Here is a 26341-nt window from a genome sequence, read left to right on the forward strand (position 1 = left end):
GTTGGAAATCACACATTGACACAAGTATTCAGACCCTTTTGCTATGGCACTCATGCTGATCATCATTGAGAATTAGACATTCGTCTAGGGCACAGATCATAACGGGGGGGGAAAACCCATCCACACAGGTTAGTTACCGAACAGCTGGTTGGCACACTAATAAGCTTGGCCTAGGGCACAAAATAACCTTATACCGGCACTGGGTACATCACAAACATTAACACTGCTTTTACAAATCCCATTGCAAATGGCATATAACAGAGGCATAGCCATTACACGGTGAACTGCAAACATTAAGGCGGAGATCTATATTGATTACTTAAGATTTTATCCTGTCCTAGACGGGTAGCACAGCTAGTTTGAATTAACGTCAAAGGTGGAGCCTACCAGGTAGACCTAATAAAGCAGCTACTGACTAAACATCGACAACACAGAAAACCCACAATATAATATTCTGCATTGGGTCCACAGGTTCAGATAACATTCAATAACACTCTGGCACATGATACTCACTCAACATACACAGCTAAAGCCATTTCTGCCCGCAGCACAAAGTGCCAAGTTTGTCTTTATCTCTCGAGTGATTCAAGTAAATATTAGGGCCCCTGATGTGGGAGAATTGCCACTTTCTTATCCGCAGGATTATCAATGCTGAGTGGTCGCTCCTTGATATTTAGACCTGTTGGTTAGAAAGTGGCCCTGTAATCAAAGTGACTGAGCTTTCGTGTGGCACAATGATGCCCGTATGACTGTGAGTCCCACTAAGAGTGACAGGCATTTGGCATCATTAAAGTGAAGGGGGTCCCAATGTGGAATATTGAGGGCATGTCCAGATAGGACCCCTATGTGCATGTGTATGTATCTCTGTGTGTGTTAACTTTAAAGTGAGGGAGCAGACCAATCCGGTAACGTGCCCTGGTAAGTCTCAAATTCCACGATAAAACCCCCTCTCCATACATTACAAAAAAAAAATCTAAAGACACACACACACAACATGAATTAGCCCCCCATAAGTAAGAATTATATAACGGAGTGGGTCAGAGTCTGCCCAGGGTGCAAGGCCTACAAATCAAAGTGAGCCTGAATCCAGGAATCCACTCTTACATAACAGAGATGTAAAAGAGTACTTACTGGAGGCATAAACCCACATTAATAAATTATGAAGGAGGCAGAAAGCCGTCCATCTTTAATTTTTTCTGAACAGATTATCCAGGTGAAGTCAGGGAGAGACATTTTTGTAGGCTGGGAACGCTTGGCAAAAGGAAGGAAACAATCCAAGATGGGGCAGCAGCCCCTCACCATGCAAATTCACAAGCACTCCCACCAGGCTATTTAGAGCGTAAATTAACATAATGCAAATGTCTTGGGGATGTGGGAGGAAAGCCAGAGAATCTGAAGCAAAGCCAACAGAGAGACCGTGTGTGTGTGTGTGTGAATGTGGTCGGGATTCAGGCCCCGGGATCTGAAGCTGTGGGGCTGCAGTGCTAACCACTGTGCCACCATGCTGCCAGTCATAGAACAATACGCAAGTCAGCTTTTCTAAAAAGATCCAAAATGTGGACAAACATTATAGCTGATGGTAACACAACGCCGGTGGGGGGGTCCTGGAACACGCGACTCTCAAAAGGATTCACCCACCTTGGAGGTTTTCACATATTGCTGTGATCAGTTATTTTATGTTTGGTATCTGTAATTAATTTAGAGCACTTGGCAGAGATTGGCTTCCACTTTGACATTAAACAGTGTCTGTCTGTTGATCAGTGCCAAACAAAGTCCAATGAAATCCACTGGGAGTCAAAGTCGTACAACAAGAAAATGTGAAGACATCTCAACACTTGTTATAGGCACTGGAAGGTAACAGCAGCCGAGAGCGACAGACGTTCTCCATCTCAAGAAGGCAGTGGAGAATTTAAGGTCAGTTGTTCATTTTCTTAATGGAGTTGTAGCCAATTCCAGCAACACTGGGCACAAGGCTGCAATCCGTCATGGCGGGGATGCCAGTGTCTCATAAGGCACAACTGCTCACACTGATCCTGCATCATGTTTTGAGATGTGAATGAAACTGGAAGTACCTGGAGAACACCTACATGGACACTGAGGGGGTCCTGGAGAACACCTACATGGGCATTGAGGGGGTCCTGGAGAACACCTACATGGGCATTGAGGGGGTCCTGGAGAACACCTACATGGGCACTGACGGGGTCCTGGAGAACACGTACATGGAAACAGATAGGGTTATAAAGAACCTACATGGACACAGACAGGGTCCTAAAGAACCTACATGGGCACAGACAGGGTCCTAGAGAACCTACATGGACACTGAGGTGGTCCTGGTGAATATCTAAATGGACACTGAGGGCATCCTGGAGAACACCTACATGGACACTGAGGGGTCCTGGAGAACACCTACATGGACACAGCGGGGGTCCTGGTGAATATATTATTAGGCACTGAGGGAGGTCCTGGTGAATATCTAAATGAACACTGAAGGGGTCCTGGCGAGCATCTCAATCGACAGAGATGGTTCTTAGAAAACATCTACATGGACGCTGAGGGTCCTGGAGAACGCCTACATGGGTAGTGAGGGTCCTGGAGAACACCTACATGGGCACTGAGGGTCCTGGAGAACACCTACCTGGGCACTGAGGGTGTCTTGCTCCATGGTATCCCAACCACCAGCAAGGTGTCAGCAGAGCGGTAAGACAGACAAGACCATCCAAAATGTGCTCACTGTCACCTCAGAGCGGAACCAACCCTTCGGACTGGACAGACCACTTGAGAAATCGATTTGGATCGACCATTGCTGGGCAGCACAATGTGACAGGGCAGTGAAGGAATGGCTCTTCATTGGAGACACGCAGCATCCAGACTAGCTATCACAAAGACCCCCAAAAACAAAAACAAGAAAGCCAGAACTCAACATTATAAAGCAAACTGGTGAAGCCACACAGCTGCCTAAGACAGCAGCAAATTAGCCTGAACATAAGAATTCTAAAGCAAACACAAGTAGAGGCCATCTTAGTCTATTACTGGAGGCCTTAACCCTAATGGACCGTGGAAGGCATCTGTGGTAGCGGACGGGGAGGAGGAGGGGGTCTGAATGCTGCAGAACTCTGTATTACAGGGATGTCTCTATTCAAGTAATGTTATAAAGGCAAAAGAGCACTCACAGTCCCTGCAAGGCGCTATAAAGGCACAGGTACACGGAGCCCCAGTCGCACTTCTTGACACAAGTGTGTCTCTCTTGTCATTCGCCAAGTCACAATTTTTCTTCTTTTTTTTTTGTAATTTTTACACCAAGGCTACATCCCACTACATTTTCATTTAAAAACGCAGACATCAGTCCACACTACCCATGTGCTTTTAACCCCAGAAAAATGGCGACCTTTGAAAATGCCCTGCTGAGCCGTCTTACTTCTGGAAAATGCCGGCTTAATGTGGATGGGGGGCATCGTGGCAGAGGTCTGAACATTCAGAACACACGCGCTCTGATTGGTTCATGCTAATTATATGGATCTTCCCTGATTAGATGCTGCAGATGTGGCCAAGCCAAACAACATGTTGCTGGAGACTTGATGATGATGATGATGATGATGATGATGATGATGATATACTTTATTAATCCCCAAGGAGAAACTGTCTTAGGATTTGAAAGCAACCAAAAAGGAGGCACAACTCAACAAAAGAGACAAATCATTTACTGGGGGTCTGAACCAACATCAATATGGCTCAGTGTAAGGAAATCAGGACCCCTTATTATCAAACAGAGATGTGCAGTCTCAATAAAACATTACAGGATTTCTAAAGGCAGCCAATACAAAATAAAGGGAACCAAAACTTAAAATGAATACACTTGTCTAGTAGAGAATAAGCCTGACCAACATCTACTGGGGGTCTAAAGTCAGATGAGTGTAAGTTAAGTCAGCATAATGAAGACGGGAAACCATTCATAAAATACAGATGTGGCCAAACCTAACAACATGTTGCTGGAGATTTGATGATGATGATGATGATGATATACTTTATTAATCCCCATGGGGAAACTGTCCTAGCATTTCAAGGCAACCAAAAAGGAGCCACAACTCAATAAAAGACACAAATCTCAGCTCTTCATTTACTGGGGGGCTTAACCCAAACCAGCGCAACTGAGCATAAGGAAGTCAGGACCCCTTATTATCAAATAGAGACTTCTAGTCCCAATATAATATTACGGGATGTCTACAGGCAGCCAATGCAAAATAAAGACAATCACAACTCAAAACCAATAGAACAGTCAAGTAGAGAAGACGCCTGGCAAACATCTACTGGGGGTCTAAGCCAGACGAGTGCAACTCAGTATAATGAAGCCAGGAAACCATCAATAAAAATTAGACATGGCAACGCCAAATAATTCATTGCTGAAGACTTGATGATGATGATGATGTACTTTATTAATCCCCAAGGGGAAAACGTTTTTTATATTTGAAGGCAACCAAAAAGGAGCCACAACTTAATAAAACATACAAATCTCAGATTAACATTTACTCGGGGTCTACATCCACATCAGTATGACTCAGTATAAGGAGGTCAGGACCCCTTGTTATCAAACAGAGGCGTCCAGTCCCAATAAAACATTACTGCAAGTCTAAAGCCGGCCAATGAAAAATAAAGACCACCACAACTCAACTGCTGGATTGAGAAAAAGCCTGGTGTAACATCTACTGGGGGTCTAAAGTCAGATGAGAACTCAGAATAACGAAGCCAGGAATCCATCAATAAAACAACAGACGTGGCAAAGTTAAATAACATGTTGCTGGAGGCTTGATGATGATGATATACTTTATTAATCCCCATGGGGAAACTGTCCTAGCATTTCAAGGCAACCAAAAAGGAGCCACGACTCAATAAAAGACACAAATCTCAGCTCTTCATTTACTGGGGGGCTTAACCCAGACCAGCGCAACTGAGCATAAGGAAGTCAGGACCCCTTATTATCAAATAGAGACTTCTAGTCCCAATATAATATTACTGGATGTCTACAGGCAGCCAATGCAAAATAAAGACAATCACAACTCAAAACTAATAGAACAGTCAAGTAGAGAAGACGCCTGGCAAACATCTACTGAGGGTCTAAGCCAGATGAGTGCAACTCAGTATAATGAAGCCAGGAAACCACCATTAAGAATTAGAAATGGCAACGCCAAATAACTCATTGCTGGAGACTTGATGATGACGATGATGATATACTTTATTAATCTCCATGGTGAAAATGTTTTTTCGCATTTGGAGGCAACCAAAAAGGATCCACAACTTAACAAATCTCAGACTAGAATTTACTGGGGGTCTGAATTTACATCAGTATAGCTCAGTATAAGGAAGTCAGGACCCCTTATTATCAAACAAAGATGTCCAGTTCCAATTAAACATTAACATTAGTCTAAAGGCAGCCGATAACAAAATAAAGGAAACCACAACTCAAAACTAACACAACCGTCAAGAAGAGAATAAGCCTGGTGCAACATCTACTGGGGGTCCAAAGTCAGAGGTGTACAACTCAGCATAACAAAGCCAGGAAACCATCGATAAAATTCAGACGTGACAAAGCCAGATAACACATTGCTGGAATTTTGAAGGCAACCAAAACAAAAGGGAGCCACAGCTCATTAAAAGAGACAAATCTCAGGCTAACATTTACTGGGGGGCATTAACCCAGACCAGTGCAACTGAGAATAAGGAAGTCAGGACCCCTTATTATCAAACAGAGCCATCCAGTCCCAATAAAATATTGCTGCAAGTCTAAAGCAGGTCAATACAAAATCAAGACCCCCACAACTCAACACTAATACAACCGCTGGATGGAGAATAAGCCTGGCCCAACATCTACTGGAGTGTCCAATCCAGGTGAGTGCAATTCAGCATAATGAAGCCAGGAAAACCATCATCAAAAATTAGAAATGGCAACGCCAAATAAAGCATTGCTGAAGACCTGATGATGATGATGATGATGATGATCTCCAAGGGGAAATTGTTTTTTTATATTTGAAGGCAACCAAGAAGGAGCCACAACTCAATAAAAGATACAAATCTACTGGAGGTCCAAATCAGATTTGAAAGGAGAAAGTAAGGGGTTTGAATGGAGGGACCCGGAGGTCAAAGGAAAGGAACTGATTGACAAAACACGTAAAAATTCAAAGTCTTAATTCAGGCAGGGACCGAATACCAAAATAACGGAGAGAATCGCACATCATCTCTAGTAAGATAGCTTGGGGGCTTCTGAGAAGTGACCTTACATACTGTCGCCCTTGATGATTTCAGCTCATACTTCCAGTGCATGCTGGGAGTGTTACCGAGGCAACGGGTGACACAAGGCTCTCAAAACGGTGGGGCACATTACCAAAACAAAATGGCGTCTGAAACAACTTTATTAAATGAACAACTATGAAATAAAGGCCACAAACTAAAAAAAAATGAACAACCAAAATGGATTTACTAGACAGGAACAACCCAGAATAGATGTGAAGATAAATTTTTAAGCTTAAGGAAAGCTCAAGAAAAATAAATAAAAATCACAAAAAGATGCAAAGCCAAGAAACTGCCATTAAAAAAAAAAAAAACTGTCGGGGCAAAGCCAAATAACACATTGCTGGAGTTCTAAAAAGGGGGCGCAACTCATTAGAAGAGACAAATCCCCTCCTAACATTTAATGGAGGTCTAAATCCAGACCAGTAAGAATGTCATCAAACAGATGTCCAGTCCCAGTTAACCACCACTAGACGTCTGATGCCAGCCAATTTAAAACAAAAGAAGCCAGAATGGGACAGCTGAAATGTGACTAACCAAACAATGGGGGGGGGGTCTCTAAATGTCAGGAAAGCTGACGTCACATGATGGGACTTCTAGTCATTGGGTGTGTGGTCAACTTACACGCCTTTAATAATTACTGGGCGTGTCACACATAGGATGACTTTCTAGCTCAGGCTGCCTTCTTGTAACAGCCAATGATGGGCTACCAGATGGAGCTGATGCTGTACAAAGGGTTAACAGGTACGGCAAGTTCAGCCGCAATCACGGACCCTCCTATTTTTTGTCCCCATTCCGTCTTGGTAAGTAAAATACACAACATTACGCAGACAAGCTTCTCTTCTTCTTCAGCGGTCCAGCCATTACATTCCTTATTCCTCGTTGCCGTGTACTTGCGGATGACCCCTTGTTAGCTGTCAGCTGTCGTGGACACAGAGCCCACCTTAAGACAAAAGACAAAATCAAGCCTGTTGGATTTAGTCGGGGTGAGTCTCTGGGGGATGTCACCCTAGGCCACCGACCAGCCTGCCTCCGACTGTTAATGAAGGCTACGACTGAAAATTTCAGGACAAAAAGTCGTCAAATGTGACACGGCCTGAGCCAAAAAACAAAAAGTGGTGTTTCAGAAGGCAGAAGTACAAACCAGATGTCACCTAAGCTCACGGTTATGGCAGGATTGAAGACGACTGGAGTTAAAAAATAAAACACTGACACAAAGCAGGGCTTAACAGACTAAACACAGCGACACACCAAATAGCCAGTGACCAAACGACGGTGACCTGACACAATGCTGGTGTCACAAACTGAAATTAAAAATGGAAACCCTCTGCCCTCACACCATGCTGTGTTTCTACAGCCCAGCGCTGCGAAGTCCCAGAGGTCAACGCGGGAGCCAAGATATAATAGAAGAAGCAACGCCGTTAAAGCAACGGACCCCCCCCCACCCCGCCTCCCACCCTGATCAAGTCGCTTAACCTGCCTGTGCCCCCACTGTTGAGCACAGATTAACTGTTACAGCATAGGTGGGCGAAGTGTAATAAGATGGTGGTCCCCATAGGAAAGACGCTATAAATTCTGACAAATAAAAAGCAAGGAAAATGCAACTGCTTCAACATTGCGATGGCAATAAAGTGAAGTAAAATATAAAACTGACACAATGCTGACCACGTAAGAAAGAAGGTCAACCCCCATACCCCACTGTGAAAGAAAATTGGGGTACTAAGCCCGAGAGGTCAATGCCTTGACAGAACACAATTTAAAAAGTCAAAAGCGCACCAAACTCAATGTTCCTAATTATAGGCACCTTTAAGACAGCAAGTCACATGACTGGCACAACAATGGCACACACCCAGGCACATGACAGGCAAAGCCAGCACAATAAAAAAAAGCTTCACCCCGCCGAGATTTCAGCACAGCGTGCCCAACGCCGAGGCGAAACCACACACGGCAAAACGAGGCCATTCGATATGTGATACAGAATACCCTGCATGTAAAGGGGACCTAATTAAGCCTGCAAATGAATGGACAACTTCCATGGCAGAAGAGTTTCTGAGCTGCGGGCTTGCAAAGGAGAAGAACATCTCATCCTCTGCTCTTCACTATTCACTTGAGCTCAGTCGTGTCCCATCGAGTCTTTGTGGAGAAACATTTGAGAAAGCGCCATTCCCTCTCCTCCACTTCAGGTGATTTTTGTTTTGCTCTTTTTAACCTGTTAGTGTAAAGAAGATCTTTGACCCAAACATGATGGCTTTGCACTTCACAGTTGATCAAACTGCAGAATAGATAGTGTGGACCACCGGGGTACTTAAGACATCCTAACCCTAGCTCTCTCTCTCTCTCCCTCCCTAGCTTGCTCTCTCTCTCTCCTCTAGCTCTCTCATCCTCCCTAGCTCTCTCTCTCTCTCTCTCCCTAGCTTGCTCTCTCTCTCTCTCCTCTAGCTCTCTCTCTCCCACCCCCAGCTCTCTCCATAGCTTTTTCTTTCCCTCTCTCTCTCTCTCTCTCCCACCCCCAGCTCTCTCCATAGCTTTTTCTCTCTCTCTTTCTCTCTCTCTCCCCCTCTCCTCTCCACTCCCTGAATTGAGTGTGGCGGCCCCTTTTATGTTACTCCTGGGAGTGCTCCAGGTGTCTCATTAGCGTTACCTGGAATCACTCCCGAGTGTGATGGAAGTTCAAAGTGAGGCTCTGCAGCTCCCCCCGGCAGCCCCCAGACTCCAACTCCCAGCGTGCCCTGCGGGAATCCATGGTGTCACAACCGCCCAGGAGGGCTGCCCTCTAGCATCCCAGTGAAGGTGGTGCTTCACAGATGCTCTCTACACCCCCTGGTCTTTTCAACCAGCTGGCGTCCCAGCCGGGTAATGGCCGTGGCCGCCCATCATAATAGATAGCACTTTATTGGTCCCTGGAGGGAAATTTTGCTAATTAAATTAAATAAATAAATGATTATTTTGACAGACAACAAACCCTTGTCAAATATGCACCAAAGAAAACTGACTTGGCAGCCTAAGTCCCAGTGTAGGCGCATTGCTGTTGGTGTAAAGGACCCCCAGTCGTGTTTCCTGACACAATACCGAAAGTCCTCAGTGTGGGTGTGTCATGGAGAGGATGTGCAGTGTTGTTCATAATGGCACTCAAGTTTTAATTCTCTGCTTTGCTATCACCTCCAGGGAGTCCACAGTGGATCCCATACATGAGCCTGCCTTCTTTATCAGCTTGTTGATTCGGTGGGCCTCTCTTGAAGTGACGTTACTGGTCCACCACACCAGAGTGTAAGTGATAGTACATGTGAAGGATGTCACTACATACGTTGAACGAACGCTACCTCCCAAGACTGAACAGTCTGCTCTGTCCCTTTTTTTCTAGTTCCTTTGTGTCCAACCTGTCATTAATGTGGACCCCCAAGTACCTGTAGGAGTGGACCACCTCTATAGCCAAGCCGTGGATTACTGTAACGCACTCCTCTCAGGACTACCAAAAAGAGACATAAATCGACTGCAATGAGTGCAGAATGGAGCGGCCAGAATCTTAAATAGGAAAAAAAAATCCGAGCACATCACCCCAGTCTTGATGTCACTACACTGGTTACCTGTGTCATTTAGAATTGACTTTAAAATCCTGCTTATGGTTTACAAAGCCTTCATTAATCTGCTCCATCTTATATCTCAGAATGTCTGACACCTTACACTCCAAATCGTAACCTTAGATCTTCAAATGAGTGTCTGCTTAGAATTCTAAGAGCTAAACTTAAAAGAAGTGGTGAGGCGGGCGGCCTTCTGCTGTTATGCACCTCAAATCTGGAATAGCCTGCCAATAGGAAATTGCCAGGCTAATATGGTGGAGCACTTTAAAACACATTACTTTAACATGGCTTACTCATAGCTTCGTCTTAGTTTTTCAGTTAATTATCATTACTATTCATCGTGGCTCCAAAATCCGTACTCACCCCTACTTTCTCTTCTGTTCTTTTTCCGGTTTTCTGGGGTGGTGACCTGCGTCACCACCACCTGATCAAAGCACCATGATGTCCCCACATTGATGAATTGAAGGCCAGAAGTCCACATGACCATCAGCATCTAATTCTTCCATTTGAACCCTGAATACCATGAGGACTGATTGAGGTAATTTATGTTAGGTAGACTGCCTAGAGGGGGCTGGCTGGTCTCGTGACCTCTGAACCCCTGCAGATTTTATTTTTTTCTCCAGCCGTCAAGAGTTTTTTTTTTTTGTTGTTTTTTCTGTCCTCCCTGGCCATCGGACCTTACTTTTTATTCTATGTTAATTAATGTTCCCTTATTCTAATTTGTATTTATTTTGTCTTTTTTCTTCATCACGTAAAACATTTTGAGCTGCACTGCTTGTATGAAAATGTGCTATAGAAATAAATGTTGCTGTTGTTGTTGTTAACAGGGCTGGCTGGATGGTACTGAAGACACTGGAGAAATCAGAAAATATAATACTTACAAATATGGGAACAAATTCCAAGAGCAGATACATGATTGCAGTCTTCCACTCCAATGTTTGTCCAATAGGAAAAGTGCAGTGGGTCTGGGTGGTCTACCACAGGGGGACTCATATAAGCCCAGGACCAGCCTCTCAAAAGGCCTTCATGATGGGAGATGCAAGTGCCACTGGTCTGTAGCCATTAGGTGGCGACTGTCAACACTGGAACTGGGACAGTCCAGCATGTCTTCATTTGGTCCCAGCAAACTCATTCTCTTACGATTCCTGGGAGAATTTGCCTGTGCCAGATGGACATGGCCAAGTTCATGGGGGACACAACCTTTAAGTATGGACTCCAGGATTGAAACCCCAGTCTGTGTGTGTGGACTTTGCATGTTCTCCTTGCATACGTTTCCCTTTTTCTGCAGGGCTTGAGATTTCCCATGGATGTGCGTGTACGTCACATTAAATTGTGGTCCGACAGAAGTGACAACGTCTCCTCCAGGGTGGGTTCCCCTTCTGTTTACAGTGCTGCTAGGACAGACAGCAACTCCCTGCAGCTGGGGATAAGCACGATAGGAAAAGGATGGCTGTCTAAGCGCAAGGCACTATAGGGCACATTTATTTCCCCCACTGCCACCACCTACTTGGCCACCTTCTCATAGCAGAAGGCAGCACAGATGAATTGCTATAAACGGAACTGGCGCCGCATTTGGCAGAAACCAAGCAAAAATCTTAAAACGCTTTAAAAAAGAAAAAAGAAAAAAAAAAAGGAGCTTAAGAATCCAAAAAGCAGCCAAACGGAATGGAAAACTGCTCCAACACCCAAACCCCCCTTCGCATTGTTTTTTTTTCTTTTCCAGCCCGCTGGTTTAATTGAATTTATTTTCAGACAGTTAAACTGAAGGAAATGCTCTGGAATTTTTAACAGATGTCAGGCTCAGGTCAGAGCAAAATGGATACGTTGTCAATCATTCAGGCAGGCGAGACTCCACAAGGGAACCCAGATTCAAAAGAGCCGTTCTGTCTCTGCGCTGCTGCTTGTCCCCCTCAAAGATCTGCAGACTGTGGTCTAAAAGGGTGCAGAGGTGGCAGGACAAGGTGACAGACACCAAAGTGGCCTTGTGGAAAAACACGCAAGCATATTTAAAGAAAATTAAAATGGGATTGTGCTAGGTGGTTTTACTTTAATACAATCTTATCAATCTATAAACTTAATAAAAGGATACATGTGTGTGTGTCTGTCTGGTTGCTATGCCCTGTCATTCCAACAGATGGAGCATCACAAACATCAACATCGCTTTTACAAATCCCATATCAAATGGCACATAACAGAGACATATGGACTGCATTTGCCATTTCAACAGATGACGCATCACAAATATTTGTAGTGATAAAATGCATTGTGTTTGTCATTCCAACAGACGGTACATCACAAACATCAACATCGCTTTTACAAATCCCATATCAAATGGCACATAACTGAGACATATGCACTGCATTTGCCATTTCAACAGATGACGCACCACAAACATTTGTACTAATTAATACAGTTTATTCTACAAAATGTTTGTGATGCGTCATCTGTTGGAATGACAAATACAATGCATTTTATTCCTACGTTCATGACAAAATACATCTCAAAAGATGGTGCACTGAAAATGTTAACACTAAGGTCTACATTGATTACATAGATTTCAAACCGTCTTAGATGGGTAGGAGAATTAGTCCACCTTAATAAAAGGCCAAGTGTCTGTGTGTCCATCCCATGGCTATGCCTCTGTCACTCCAACAGATGGAACATCTCAAACATTAACACTGCTTGCATGTATCCCATACCAAACGTCATAGAACAGAGACATTTACATTGCATTTGTCATTCCAACTGATGACGCATCACAAACATTTGCACGAATGCAGTTTATTCTACAAATGTCTGTGATGAGCCATCTGTTGGAATGACAAATGACATATTTATCACAGCTCAATAACCTTAATAACCGGATAAGTGCAGTTATGTCTGCCTGTGTGTCTGTCTGGTTGCTATGTGTCTGTCATTCCTATAAATGGAGCATCACAAACATCAACACTGCTTTTACAAATCCCATACCAAATGTCTATATATAATAGAGACATACGCCTTGCATTTGTCATTCCAACAGATGACGCCTCAGAAACCTTTGTACTAACTCATTTTATTCTACAAATGTTTGTGTTGAGCCATCGGTTGGAATGATAAATGCAGTGCATTTTATTCCTACATGCATTACAAAATACATTTCAATAGATAGGGTACACTGCAAATGTTAACGCTGAGGTCTTTGTGGATTGCTTAAGATTTCAAACTGCCTCAGACAGTGTGACAGATAGGGGCGCTGTCGTCCCCTTGAACCCTCAGATCAGATGCCAGACACCAGATAAAAGTCCAAATTATGAATTTATTTAGACAATATAGTGCACAAAGCACCCTCCACAATACTCATAAATTTACACTAAATAATAATCCAATACAATCCTCCTCTCCCAGACGCGTTGTCACCCTGTCACCTGACTCAACTCGCCCGTCTGGGATCTCCCACAGTCTTTTATATTCCCTGACCCGGAAGTACTTCCGATCCCCCCAGCCTATATGATTCTTATCACTTCCGGGTCAGATTAAAACTCCTTTTCTTCTACCCAGAAGTACGTCATTTCCTCTGTCCACATGACTGGGATGTCCTTGATCCTCCCTGCAGCATCCTCTGGTGGCCCCCCATGGTTATCCAGCAGGGCTGTGAAGGAAAACTCCAATGTCCATGATGCCCTGCTGGAAATCAGGGCACCTCCATGCTACAGGGAGGGCTCCATCTGGCGTCCTGTGGTTGTTGGTCGGGATGAATGGCCAGCCATATACCACAACAGGTAGCACAGCTAGTCCATAAACATGTAAAATGCTAAAGTCTTAAACAAGCTTACTCACAAACTAATGAAACTAGAACCCTGATCCTGGTCTCAGTCAAAGGCTTATGACCTGAACTGTTCAAGAAATGTTAGGCAGCAGTGACATGGCAGGCAGAAAAACGTATGGTAACTAAAGCATGACCCCCATCTCCCAGGACATACTGTATGTGCCCAGAACTCATAATTAAGAGTAATGTCTTTGCGTTTTATTTTAGGACCAACCAGCATATTTTAAAGGTTACAAATAAATAGGCGAAAAATTGGAATGTATGTAACTCTAATATAATAAAAACTAGAAATGATTAGGATTATTTATTGTAACACGCAGAGTTTAATAAAAAGCAAACAGGCAGCCCACCATCAATAAGGATAACAAGTAACGGTGCCATTGTTATAAATGAAACAAAGTGAATAAGGACCACTATAGTGTCACAACTGAATAAGACAAACTGCAACAAAACAAATGATAACAATTATAATACAAGTAACCAAATGACATTACAAGTCCATTGAGGGGTAACTGGAGAGAGCCCATCTTTTTAATGAACTTGTTGATTTGGTGGGCCTCCCTAGAAGAGATGTGACCATCACAGAATTCTAGATTATGTAATGGATGTCACTACACTCACTAAATACAATATAAACTTACATTCATCTGTTTTCCTAACCCGCTTATCCAGAGCAGAGACACAAGGCAGCCGCTGGAGCCTAACCCAGCAGTCATCAGGCAGAAGGCAAGAAGACCACCTGGACAGGGCAACAGTCCATCACAGTAATACATAAAAACACTTTTTAACAAATAACAATCAGTCCATCAATCCTTCCATCCATTTTTGAATGTGCTTTTATCAGCTTCAGGGTTAGGGATAACAATCATCATAATAAAATTGTTTTCATCCATTTGTCCATTTTCCAGTGAGAAGCTGGAGCCTATCTTAACAAACATCCAGCACAAGGCAGGAACAATCAATCCCTGAGAAAGGTACCGGCCCACCACATAACAATCTTCAAAAATTCTTCAAAAGGGGTTGGGACGCTCAACTTAAATCCAATCAGAACCACTAGATATGAGAGGTGTGGCCAAAGGGGGTGTGGCTTTTTAGTTAAAAGATTATCAAAAACACAGAGGTGTAAAGCAGGGCCAATCTCCATTATCATACACTCCTAAGAAGCACAGGTGTCATCTCAAAGAAACTGTAAAAGATGGGATGTTGTCACTTTTCTGTATCTGATGACCTAAAGGTGCAGTCTTGTCATCTTCAAGACAATTGATTACCCCAAAAGTTATGGGGACCATTCTTTACCAATTTTCTTTCAAAAAAAGGGTTATTCAAAACAACATCAGAATAACAGAAGATGGGTTGTGTCCCCAATGATCATGTTATGGCTTTAATGGGGTTGGCTGTCAGATTAAAGAAAACCGACATCATGAATGAGGGAGTAGGGGGTGTCAGCATTCAACATCCATCCATCTGTTAAACCGCACTCATCCAGAGCACGGCAGCAGGGGAGCTACAGAGCATCCGGGCAAGCACTGGGCACAAGACAAGAACCCCACCTGGCCATCTGAGGCTGAGCACACACACACACACACACACACACACACATCAGGGGCCAATTTAACATGAGCAATCCACCTGACCTGCGTGTCTCTGGACTGTGGGAAGAAACCAGAGCAACCAGAGTAGGAAAACCTACATGGAGTGCAAACTTCACACAAAGAGCAACCGTAACAATAATAATAATATGAACATTCATGTAATTGTGAAAATGAATAGAGCCTATTCAACTGTAAAGCACTGACAAAACTGATTAATACTGTAATCCTCTGATCCATTTTCAAACTCACCTTATATAATTTAACAAACTAAATAATTGTCATAATCTATCTGTCCATTCTGTTCTGAGCATACTTTAAATATTTCTGGATCATTGATGGAATAATAATAATAATAATAATAATAATAATACAATGACTATAGCCTAATATATTTTAATTAACACAATCTAGTAAAACCAAATGCTATTAACGTGTTTATGTACTGTATTTTTTTAACATACTGTATCTAGCTCAAGGTCACAGATGGAATACACTGGAGCTCCTAAACGAAAAGTTCTTTCTCGCGCGTTATGTGACACTGCCCTGTACTCGCGAGATCTTTTTGCGTGTGCACGCGATAGTGTTTCTAGGATACGTGTGTATTTTTTTTTTTTTTGAGGGGCTACGTGGATTATTACTCTATTAATGATGATAATAATACAATGACTAAAGTCTATTCTATTGTAATCAATACAATTTTGCGAAATCTAATACTAATAATGTATTTAGCCAATATATTTGATATACTTTTAATCTAGTTTAATTTTACAGACGCAATACTACTACTACCGGTACAATAATAATAATAATAATAATAATAATAATAATAATAATAATAATGACAAAATAAAACAATGACTAGTCTAATATATTATAATTAACTCAGTTATCAAAACGTAACATTAATTATTTAGTTTTAACATTTTATTCAATTCTAGATTACAGATGGCATACTACTACTACTACTACTAATAATACAATAACTTGAGTCTGTTATAGTTTAACGCAATCTAGTAAATCCAAACGTGCTTATGTACTGTATTTTTTAACATACTGTATCTGGCTCAAGGTCACAGATTGAATACTGTGGAGCCCCTAAAGGAAAAGTTCTTTCTCGTGCGTACGACTCACGAGATTATTTAGCGTGTTTCTAGGATGCGCGTATCCTTCAGAGCTCCGCACATTTTCGGTATACCAGATCTGCTTCCGCAACTTTAACTTTTTTTTTTTTTTTTTGGTCATGTCCCTTGTGGGGCTTCGTAGATTACTACTCTTACTATTGATGATGATAATTAAAAATGACTGAAGTCTGTTATATTGTAATTAACATAATTTAGCGAGACCTGAGACCTAATACTAATAATGTATTTAAATTATTTAATACACTTGATCTAGTTCAATTTTACATATAGAATGCTATTACTACTACTATAGTAATAATAATAATAATAATAATAATAATAATACTAAAATGACTATAGTCTATATAATTGAAATTAACACAATTCAGAGAGGCCTAATACTAATTATTTATATATTTATTTGTAATACACTTTCCCTATCTCATTGTTACAGACAAAGTACTATAATAATAATAATAATAATAATAATAATAATAATAATAATAATAATGCAATGACTATAGTCTACTACATTGTAATTAACAGTTTATCAAAACCTTATGCTATACTTTTACACATTTTAACACTTAATTCAAGATTACAGACAGTATACTACTATAATAATAAGAATAAGAATAAGAATAAGGCTACAGTGTATATTATATTGTGATTAATACAATTGAACAACATCAAAAAGCAGCTACAGCAATAGAAACTTCAGGTAACGATGGCAATAACAATTTGCTCAAGTTCATGATCTATTATTCCAGCATATTGTGTATTCATCTCGCCACTTCTTTCGGTGGCTTGGGGCCCGAGCTTCCCACGACTCCACTGAATACAAAATAAAAACCAACCCTGGACGGAACTCTGATCCATCTCACGGTGAACTCCCATTCTTGATCTCCGATCCACCTGCGAACTCCCCTCCTTGGACACGTTTAGAGACGTCTGTAAGTCTACTCAGCACAAAGCAGGCAATATAAGCACTGTCCCGAGCCGGGGTAGCGTGTGAAGTGCACCGAGAGCGCGAGACTGAGCCGTAACGGCAGCCGCCCATACCGGCGGTCTGTGAAGCGGCAGCCTGATCTCCAGCGGTCCGCTGTCTGTGACCAAATCACATTTCATGCCGCTGACGTTGTTATGGTAACAAAGGCAAGTAATGCGAGAAATGCAAGAAAACCCGACAGCAATAATAATTTTAACAAGTAGTGGTATAGTGTGAACCGTATAAAGTTAGAATATTGATAGTTATTTGAAATAATCACCATTAATTTATTACATAAAAACATTCTTACGCAGATGAGAATGTTTTACTTTTGCATTAAGGAGTATTAGTGAAGAAATATTGATATTGTTCTTTTTTTCTTATACGCCAGGTATGACCCGATCTTTTTAGTGGTGATATTCTAAATAAATAACGCAATAAAGCCTTAATGTGTTTGGGAAGAACAATAAAATAAAAAGTTATAATACCAAAAACAGCAAACACTTTTTATTGATTGTGCCAGGTTCTGTTTCAAGATAAGCGAATCAAAATCGCAAATGCTAAAGAATTATAAAACAAATAAAGTAATCTTGCATTCTGTTTGGATCAAAAAACAATTAAACTTAAATTGAAACTATTAGAAAACCTAATGCTGGAAGCCTTCATTGTTAACCTCCTTTATTGACTGCGATGCGTTGTACTTCAGTGAAAACGTACACTTAACATAGAAAAATGGAGATGGTGGGATGCGTTTTCAGTAAATACACCAAACATGACTGCAATTAAAAAATAACTTGCAATTTATTTATTTTCCATTTCTGCTCCTTGATCCACTTTGTCTTTGCCATGAATAACTCAAAAGCGTTCACTTAATTCAAATCAAACATCCCAAGGCTGTTCTGCACATATTAGTTTTTGAATGGGAATCCAAAAGTGTTTATCTTTTTTTCCTCATTATTTATGAATATCTGAAATTTATTATAGGGCAGGCAGCGTGGCGCAGTGACTTCACACGCCAAACCCATGAGGTTGTGGGTTCATTTACAGCTACTGACACTGTGTGACCCTCAGCAAGTCACGTCACCCGCCTGTGCTCCAAATTATAAAAAACAGAAGAAACGGAATCGATTGAATCTGAATTGTTGTTAGTCGCCTTGGATAAAAGCATCAGCCAAGTAACTCTTAATAACTGAGACCTCATTCCTCGTTTTAGTCACATGACACACCTTTTTTAAAGGTGCCCGACCACCAGGCCACCACCCCTTATTATCACAACCCTCAGTCTCACTAATTACCAAGTTCAAGTAAATTCGGAGTTCCATTCAAGCTCAGCCGGCCAGGTACGCTTGCAGTACACTGCAAATTAATTAATGGCTAGATAGTGCTGGGCTCCATTTATATTAATCAGTTTCAGAGTAGCCTACAATGTGTCTTTATATACTCATTATGTAATTAGCGAAGTTTGTAAATGAATTTACCTGAGCGCTTGTCACAGCGCTCTGCGCCTGCACTCACTGAAGAGCGCTATACAAAAATAAAGAGGACGGAAAGGGACGTCCGGGGACATCCGGGGAACAAGTACGGACGCACATCTCCTGAAATCGTAGCCGAAGCCCTCTGGTGGTAACCCCCTCTGTCCCTCCGTCTGTCTTAAAGCAACATTTGCACCATATAATCACCCAGATAATCAGATTGCGATTCGGACCTATACATGGAATACTTAACAATTAATAAATAATAATACAAGAATAAACTCTGTGTTTTGCATACTCACAACTGTACACCTACTTTTGTCCAACCCTATATACACAGTATATATATATATATATATATATATATATATATATATATATATATATATATATATATATATATATATATATATATATATTTAGTGCCTAATGTACTCTCATGTTTTCATACTCATGCAGAATGGAGAGAAAAAAGTTAATGACATAATAGAAGCCAATAATAACCAATGCTGTTTAAACATCCATGGAATAAAGAAAAAAAAAGATAATGTCACGTCACTCGTGACGCATAATCCAGATGTCTCTTATCCAGTGCTATGCTCAAAATGCACAAAACACAGGCTCTTTTTTTGGCTAAAATAATGTTAAATATGAACTTCTGGGTGTACATCAAAAACAGAAAATTAAAGACTCACAGGACTTTTTGATTAGAAGACAGACCAACGAATTAGGGGGAAAGGTGGGTCTTCACTTCAAAAAGTCATTCCCATTAGGCCTTCGTTTAATGTATATATATATATATATATATATATATATATATATATATATATATATATATATATTCTTTATATATAATATGCTATCTTGGCTGTTCGTTGGTCTGTCTGTCCAGGATTTTAAATCACCTGTAGCTTACAAACAGTTTGAACTATTTACCTGAAATTTGTTACACATATACTATGTGACGTCTACTATAGGCTTTCGGGGTGATGATTTTTATTACTCTTTTTATTTTTATTTTATTTTATTGTAGAATCAACTCTCGGCAGCGTGCAGCAGGGTGACCGTGCAGAGCATGTGTATGGGGGCCGTTCCCATTCCCTACCACCCTCGCTCATCATTCTTGAGGCAGATTGAAGACTTAAGTGCCAGCTAAAGTGAAAAATTAAAGAAAACGTACTAAGAAATTACAACACAAAAACTAACTTAATCAGTTTTAACGTGAAAAGATGCCGACGAAAGAAGAGAAGCAGCAGGCCGCTAGGGTGGAGGAAAGAAGAGCGGCTCAGGAAGCAACAAGTGCGTCAGCCTCTAAGCAGATGAATGCTAACAAGAGACAGAGAAAGAGGATGAAAACTAGGAATGCTCAAGTCAAGTGTATTCGCTGCACATTATCATATGTATATGCATATATATCAGTAACGGCGTGGGTCTTGGCAAGTGAAGCAAGCAGGGGGCGAAGCCCCCTAGTATACTTATATATGATATATTGTATTCATACTGATGAATGCTTTAAAACCACTTCAGTTGTTCTGGTCTGGTGCCGATGTAACCCCCCACATTTGACTTACTATTTGACTCATCCTGATGTTTAGTTATGCAAATTTTTGGTCCTCCTGACCCAAAACACCCTCATTTGTAGGCCAATTTGGACCCTATTTTGTGAATTAAAGTATACCCTTAAGCTAAAGTGTAAGCCAATAAGGGTCTTCAACAAAAACAATCAGAAGGACTTGACGTTGTAAATGCCACATGAACCGACCCCAGGGGGTTCAGCCCCTAATAGGATACTAGGGGTCAAAGTTACTCCTTTTCATAAGGGTATGTGGAGTGTCATTTTATCTTATTTAGAGTTTGCTCATCACAAATATAATAATATTTTTGATGTCTGATTCATTATTGGTGGTCCTAACCCCTTAAGAGCCGCTCCCAGAAGGTTAAAAATGACAAATTTCAAACATAAGCGTCTGGGGTCTCGTTTTGGACTATTTCAAGGTCTGTGATTACAAATATGACGTTATTTTTGATTTCTGGTCCTTTAGGAGAAGAGGGAGTAGATGTGCTGTGGGATCAAATGCAGAAGATCTAAGAACAGGAGAGAACTTCAGAGGAGTGGAGGTGCAGTTGGATTGTACCATTTATAACAGAGAGACAGAGAGAGGTCGTTTGCAGGCACTGATAATGTATTTCTGCACCAGCACACAATGAACAAACTGGATTAGGACCGAGTGCAGCGGGTGACCCCTCAGCACCACACTGGAACACTGTGAGGTTTTTCACGGTGGCTGGTGTGCCAATACTGCCACCAACCCCCAGGTTTTCCCTGCAGGTTGGAGGACCTGCTTGCAGAGCTGAATGCAGATTAACGTCATACCCAGGATAAGATTTATATTCAGGATAGAGGAAAGTTTAACGGGATAAAACTGATGTCAGGAACAAAAAAAATTTGGGAAAGGGTTATAGAGAAATGTTTTACGGAAGAGACCACCATGAGGAAGAAGCAGTTTGGGTTTATGCCAGAGAGAGGAATGACTGAGGCAGCCTTTGCATTGAGACAGCTGAGAGAGAAACATCGAGAGAAACAGAAAGGTCTGCATACGGTGTTTATCGATCTGGAGAAGGCTTATGATGGAGTGCCACGTCAAGAGGACTGGCGGTGCATGAGAGAGAAAGGAGCACCAGAGGAGTTTGTTGAGGATTGTCCAGGATGTGTATGAGGGTGTGAGGACGAGATCCCACTGAGAGGAGGTCTGCAGCAGGGATCTTCTTGAAGTCCTGACCTCTTTGATCCAGTTATGGATGTGTTGACTCCTGGGATAAAAGAGCAATCCCCCATGGTGGAGACTTTGTGCTGGTGACACTGTGTTGTGCAGCACTAGAAAGAAGAAAGTGGAGAGGAAGTGGGAAGGATGGAGAAGATAGAGAGGGGAGAGAGGTTAGGAGGACGTGTTGATACAGCACATTGCTGAACCCACCACATGACAAACCAACTCAGGATCCCAGATTAGGACCCGAGTACAGCCATGCAACAGGTGACACCTCAGCACCTCACTGGTTCAGGTGGAATGGAACACTGGGAGGTTTTTAATGGTGGCTGGGGTGTCAATTCTGCCACCAACCCCCAGGTTTTTCCCTGCAGATTGGAGGGCCTACATGTTGGGCTGGATGCAAGTAACGTCATACCCAGGATGGAGCAATTGGGTGAAAGATAAATAAGAAGAAGACAGAATATGTGAGCAGGATTCAGAAGTTAGTCTGCAAGGTGAGCCTTTGAAATGAGTGGAGAAGTTTAAATATCTGGGACCAGTGTTAGCCCGAGATGGAGAATTAGATACAGAGATAAACCACAGATGAAATAATTAGAAGAAGATATCAGGACTATTGTGTGAGTGAAGGATTAAGATGAAGTTTAAAGGTGAGGTTCCTGTGGCAGTGATGAGACCAGCAATGATGTTTGGAGCTGAGACACGGGCAGTAAAGGGAGCACAGGATTTGGTGTTCAATGTGGCAGAAACGAGAAGCTTGAGATGGACATGTGGAGTTATAAGAGAGAACAGAATTAGAAATGAGGCAATCAGATGGTACGACAAAAGTAGGTGAGATATCGAAGAAAGTACAGGAAAGTAACCTGAAGTGGTATGGACGTGTGGTGAGGAGAGACAGGGAATATGTGGGCAGAAGGCTGATGGGAATGGAGGTCCAGAGGAAGAGAAAGCAAAGGAGGCCAAAGCAGAGGTGGATGGATAAAGTAAAAGGAAAAGGGCCTGACAGGCGAGGAGGTGAATGGAGAAGGTTGATCAAGCACATCAACCCCATGTAGAAGTGGGAAAAGATGAAGAGGAAGAAGAAGAGGAAGACTTGGGATCTAGCCCTCTACGGGCCTCTGTCAAAGGGTAATTTGTACTACAAATCGAGAATATTAATATGACTTTACGTATTTGTACTGAAGCACACATTTTTGTATTTCAAATATTTCACCTACCTATTCATTCTTATTTAATACCTCTCCTTCATGAAGTACTGTATATCATTACGTTTCTTATGAACACCATGAATTAGGGCGCATTATGCTAATTCATAATTGTTTAACATTATTTTAGCAGAAAGGCCTGTGTTTTGCCCATTTTGAGCTTAGGATTTGATCATTGATATTCCGATTATGTGACGTGCGTCACGTGATATTTTTCTTTTTCTTTTTTCCATGGCCGTCCTTCACATCATTTGCTGTCATCCAGCTTTGGTCACCATTGGCTTCTATTCTATGAGAAACTTGTCTCTCTCCATTCTGCATGAAAATAACCATCCAGCCATCCATTATCCAACCCGCTATATCCTAACATGGGGTCACGGGGGTCCGCTGGAGCCAATCCCAGCCAACACAGGGCGCAAGACAGGAAACAAACCCCGGGCAGGGTGCCAGCCCACCACAGGGCACACACACACACACACCAAGCACACACAAGGGACAATTTTAGGATCCGCCAATCCACCTAACCTGCATGTCTTTGGATTGTGGGAGAAAACCCAAACAGACACGGGGAGAACATGCAAACTCCACGCTGGGAGGACCCAGGAAGCGAACCCAGGTCTCCTAACACGGCCACCACTACAAACTACACGGGGTAAGTGACATATAAAAATAAAAGTTGTTTTTGGATGGCGTATTCCTTTAAAATTAGCCCAGACTATAGGCCCCTCCCATTCGCCCCCACAGACCCTCAGCGTTAAAACTACTCGGGGGTCTGGAACATTCTAGCCACCTGTCCTTGAATGTGATGTGTGCCACAGGGGATCAAAAGGGATTCCCTGTGATCGCCAAAGCTACAGAGGGGGTTGGACTGCCCCCCCCCCCACTGTTGGAGAATGCCACAGGGGGTCCACCTCGTCAAACCTTCAAAGGAAAGCGTTATGTGTGTGTGTGTGTGGGGGGTCTCAGCAAGGCAACACTATCAGAATAGCGATGACTAGAAACGTTTCCCATGGCTAGCAAAGAGCCAGCAAAGCTCTAGCGAAGAATAAAAGTGACCCCCCTCAAGAGAAGGGGTCTGGAGCGACTGTTTTGTAATATCTAAAATTTTCGACATTTTCGCCAGGCTGCAGTCAAATGGAATTTTTCAAGCAAATATAAGCAGTTCCAATTCCACCCCCAACCCCCAACCGCCCACCATATATAAAAGACAATGCCATAATTGCTTCAGAATATTGTTTTTTTTTTTTTTAATATTTGTGACAGGAATGGACAGCAACATCAACAACAAGCTCGACTCAGACAGCGTGACGGGGAGGATACGAGAAGTGCGTTCTTTATTGCATTTTAATGCGACCGCAGTCATGTGCCTCTGAGTGTGACAGGCGCACAAAGACCCCCAGCTGACTGACAACTCAAGCACTTAATTGCAGGCCACGGGGAGGTTGGCGGGAGGGGTGGGTGTGTGCTGTGGGGGGTCACATTAACCCCAAGGCTGCCACACTGTGAGAACAGCTCGGGGGCCAGGCAGCAGTCATTAAAACGAACCGCACATTTACAGAAGCATGTGGAGCCGGTGTGAAGGTCAACGACGTTCACGCAAGACACCCGCCGGCACGTGAGGCCGAGGAGAAGGCGATCCGTTGGGAGTGGGCGATGGGAGAATATGGAAAAAAATAAATAAAGGGCTGGGTTTGGGCAGAGGTTCAGCTACTTATCATTTGGGTGACACCTTTGTGTAAGGTGACTTACAAGATCCCGGATACAATCGATCCCATTTCTTTCGTTTCTCCCATTAGAGCCCAGGTAGGTGAGTTGACTTGCTCAGGGTCTCCTGGTGTCAGTAGAGGGATTTGAAGCCACAACCTCAGGGTTTGAAGGCCCAACGCCTTAACCACCACAACACACTAACTAAAATGTGAGAAATTCTGTCATGTTGTGCTGGTGTCAAAGAAAACTAGCTAACCAAGTAAGCCACTATAATAAAGTCATAACTCCAAGTATTCCACTTAGCTGACAACAAGGTGACTTACAACATCTGAAATACACCCGGTTATGTTTCTTTTGTTAAATTGTACCACAAGGCAGGTGAAGTGACTTCCTTGTGGTCTCTTGGTGTCAGTAGTGGGATTTGAAGCCACAACCTCAGGGTTTCAAATTCAACACCTTAACCACTACTACACTACCCTGTAATCTGTCGGTCTATCCGGTGGAGTGGCGGCTCTGAGGCTAGGGATCTGCACTGTCAATCAGAAGGTTGCAGGTACGAATCCCGTAAATGCCAATAGGGACGCTGCTCTGTTGGACTATGAGCAAGGCCCTTAACCTGAAATTGCTGAGCGCGTTGAGTAGTGAGAAGCGTGTTATATAAATGGAAAGAATTATTATTATCTGTCTTTGATTTTTCCTGACTTTCATATCTCTGTCTTTTTTATTTCAGTCTCTCATTCAAACGCAGCGACTTTCATCTCAATGCCTCTTTTTCGTTTTAGTCCATCATTATTATTTATTATCTGGCAGACTCTTATCAACATTTGAGATGCAACTGGTTACAATTCTTTCGTTTCTCCAATTAGAGCTCTGGTAGGTGAGGTGACTTGCTCAGGGTCTCTTGGTGTCAGCAGTGGGATTTGAAGCCACAACCTCAGGGTTTGAAGTCCAATGCCTTAACCACTACGCCACACTGCCTAAAATATGTTCATGGTATGAGAAATGCTGCTAACCAAGTAAGCCACTATAAGAAAGTCATAACTTCAGGTGTTCCATTTAGTTGACACCTTTATCCAAGATGACTTACAACATCTGAAATACAATTGGTTACATTTCTTTTGTTAATTGTACCACAAGTAAGTAAAGTGACTTACTTAGGGTCACTTGGTGTCAGTAGTGGGATCTGAGGGCCCAACCTCAGGGTTTGAAGTCCAAAGCCTTAACCGCTACACCAACCTGCCTAAAATATGTTTGTGGTATGAGAAATGCTGTCACCTCCTGCTGGTGTCGAACCCCAATCTCAAGAACACTGGCTAACCAACTCAGCCACTATAATAAAGTCATAACTCCAAGTATTTCATTTAGCTGACACTTTTGTCCAAGGTGACTTACAAGATCTGAAATACAATCAGTTACTTTTTGTTTTTTTTTTTTGCAGTTGGAGCCCAGGCAGGTGAAGCGACTCGCTGAGGGTCACTCAGTGTCAGAGTCTGAGCCCACAACCTGAGCGTCTGAAGTTCAAAGCCTTACCCACAACACCACCCTGCCTGCGTACAATAAAGAGCTTCAGTGACGCTAGCAGTTAACGTCATGGGGGTATCACAAGATACCCAAGTAGGATCATCTTGATCGCGCTACACCCATTGAATAACGTGCCATACAACATGCAGCCTGGTGGAAACAAAGCCAGACGAGCCTTTAGACCACACAATACCACACAATACACAGCTGAGTGGAGAACAATGCCATAAAACACACACACACTCAGAAACCGGGATCTCAGACTAGTACGGCCAGTTCTCCCAGTTACAGACTGATGACATTTT

General features: G+C 42.4%; 1 protein-coding gene across 3 annotated transcripts in view; it reads right to left on the minus strand.

Annotated features, from left to right (window-relative positions):
- Positions 1-26341, minus strand: part of sema6bb (sema domain, transmembrane domain (TM), and cytoplasmic domain, (semaphorin) 6Bb) — a 200791-nt gene that overhangs the window by 160360 nt on the left and 14090 nt on the right. The window contains exon 1 of one of the 3 annotated variants that reach the window (XM_039766983.1): positions 17236-18388. The exons of the other annotated variants lie outside the window; for them this stretch is intronic. Coding sequence (XP_039622917.1) covers positions 17236-17275 — 40 coding nt within the window. The 5' untranslated portion in view covers positions 17276-18388. Of the gene's footprint in view, positions 1-17235; positions 18389-26341 lie in introns of those variants that run through there. 3 annotated transcript variants of the gene reach the window in all.

This window comes from Polypterus senegalus, chromosome 10 (assembly GCF_016835505.1).
Source record: "Polypterus senegalus isolate Bchr_013 chromosome 10, ASM1683550v1, whole genome shotgun sequence".
Lineage (NCBI taxonomy): Eukaryota > Metazoa > Chordata > Cladistia > Polypteriformes > Polypteridae > Polypterus > Polypterus senegalus.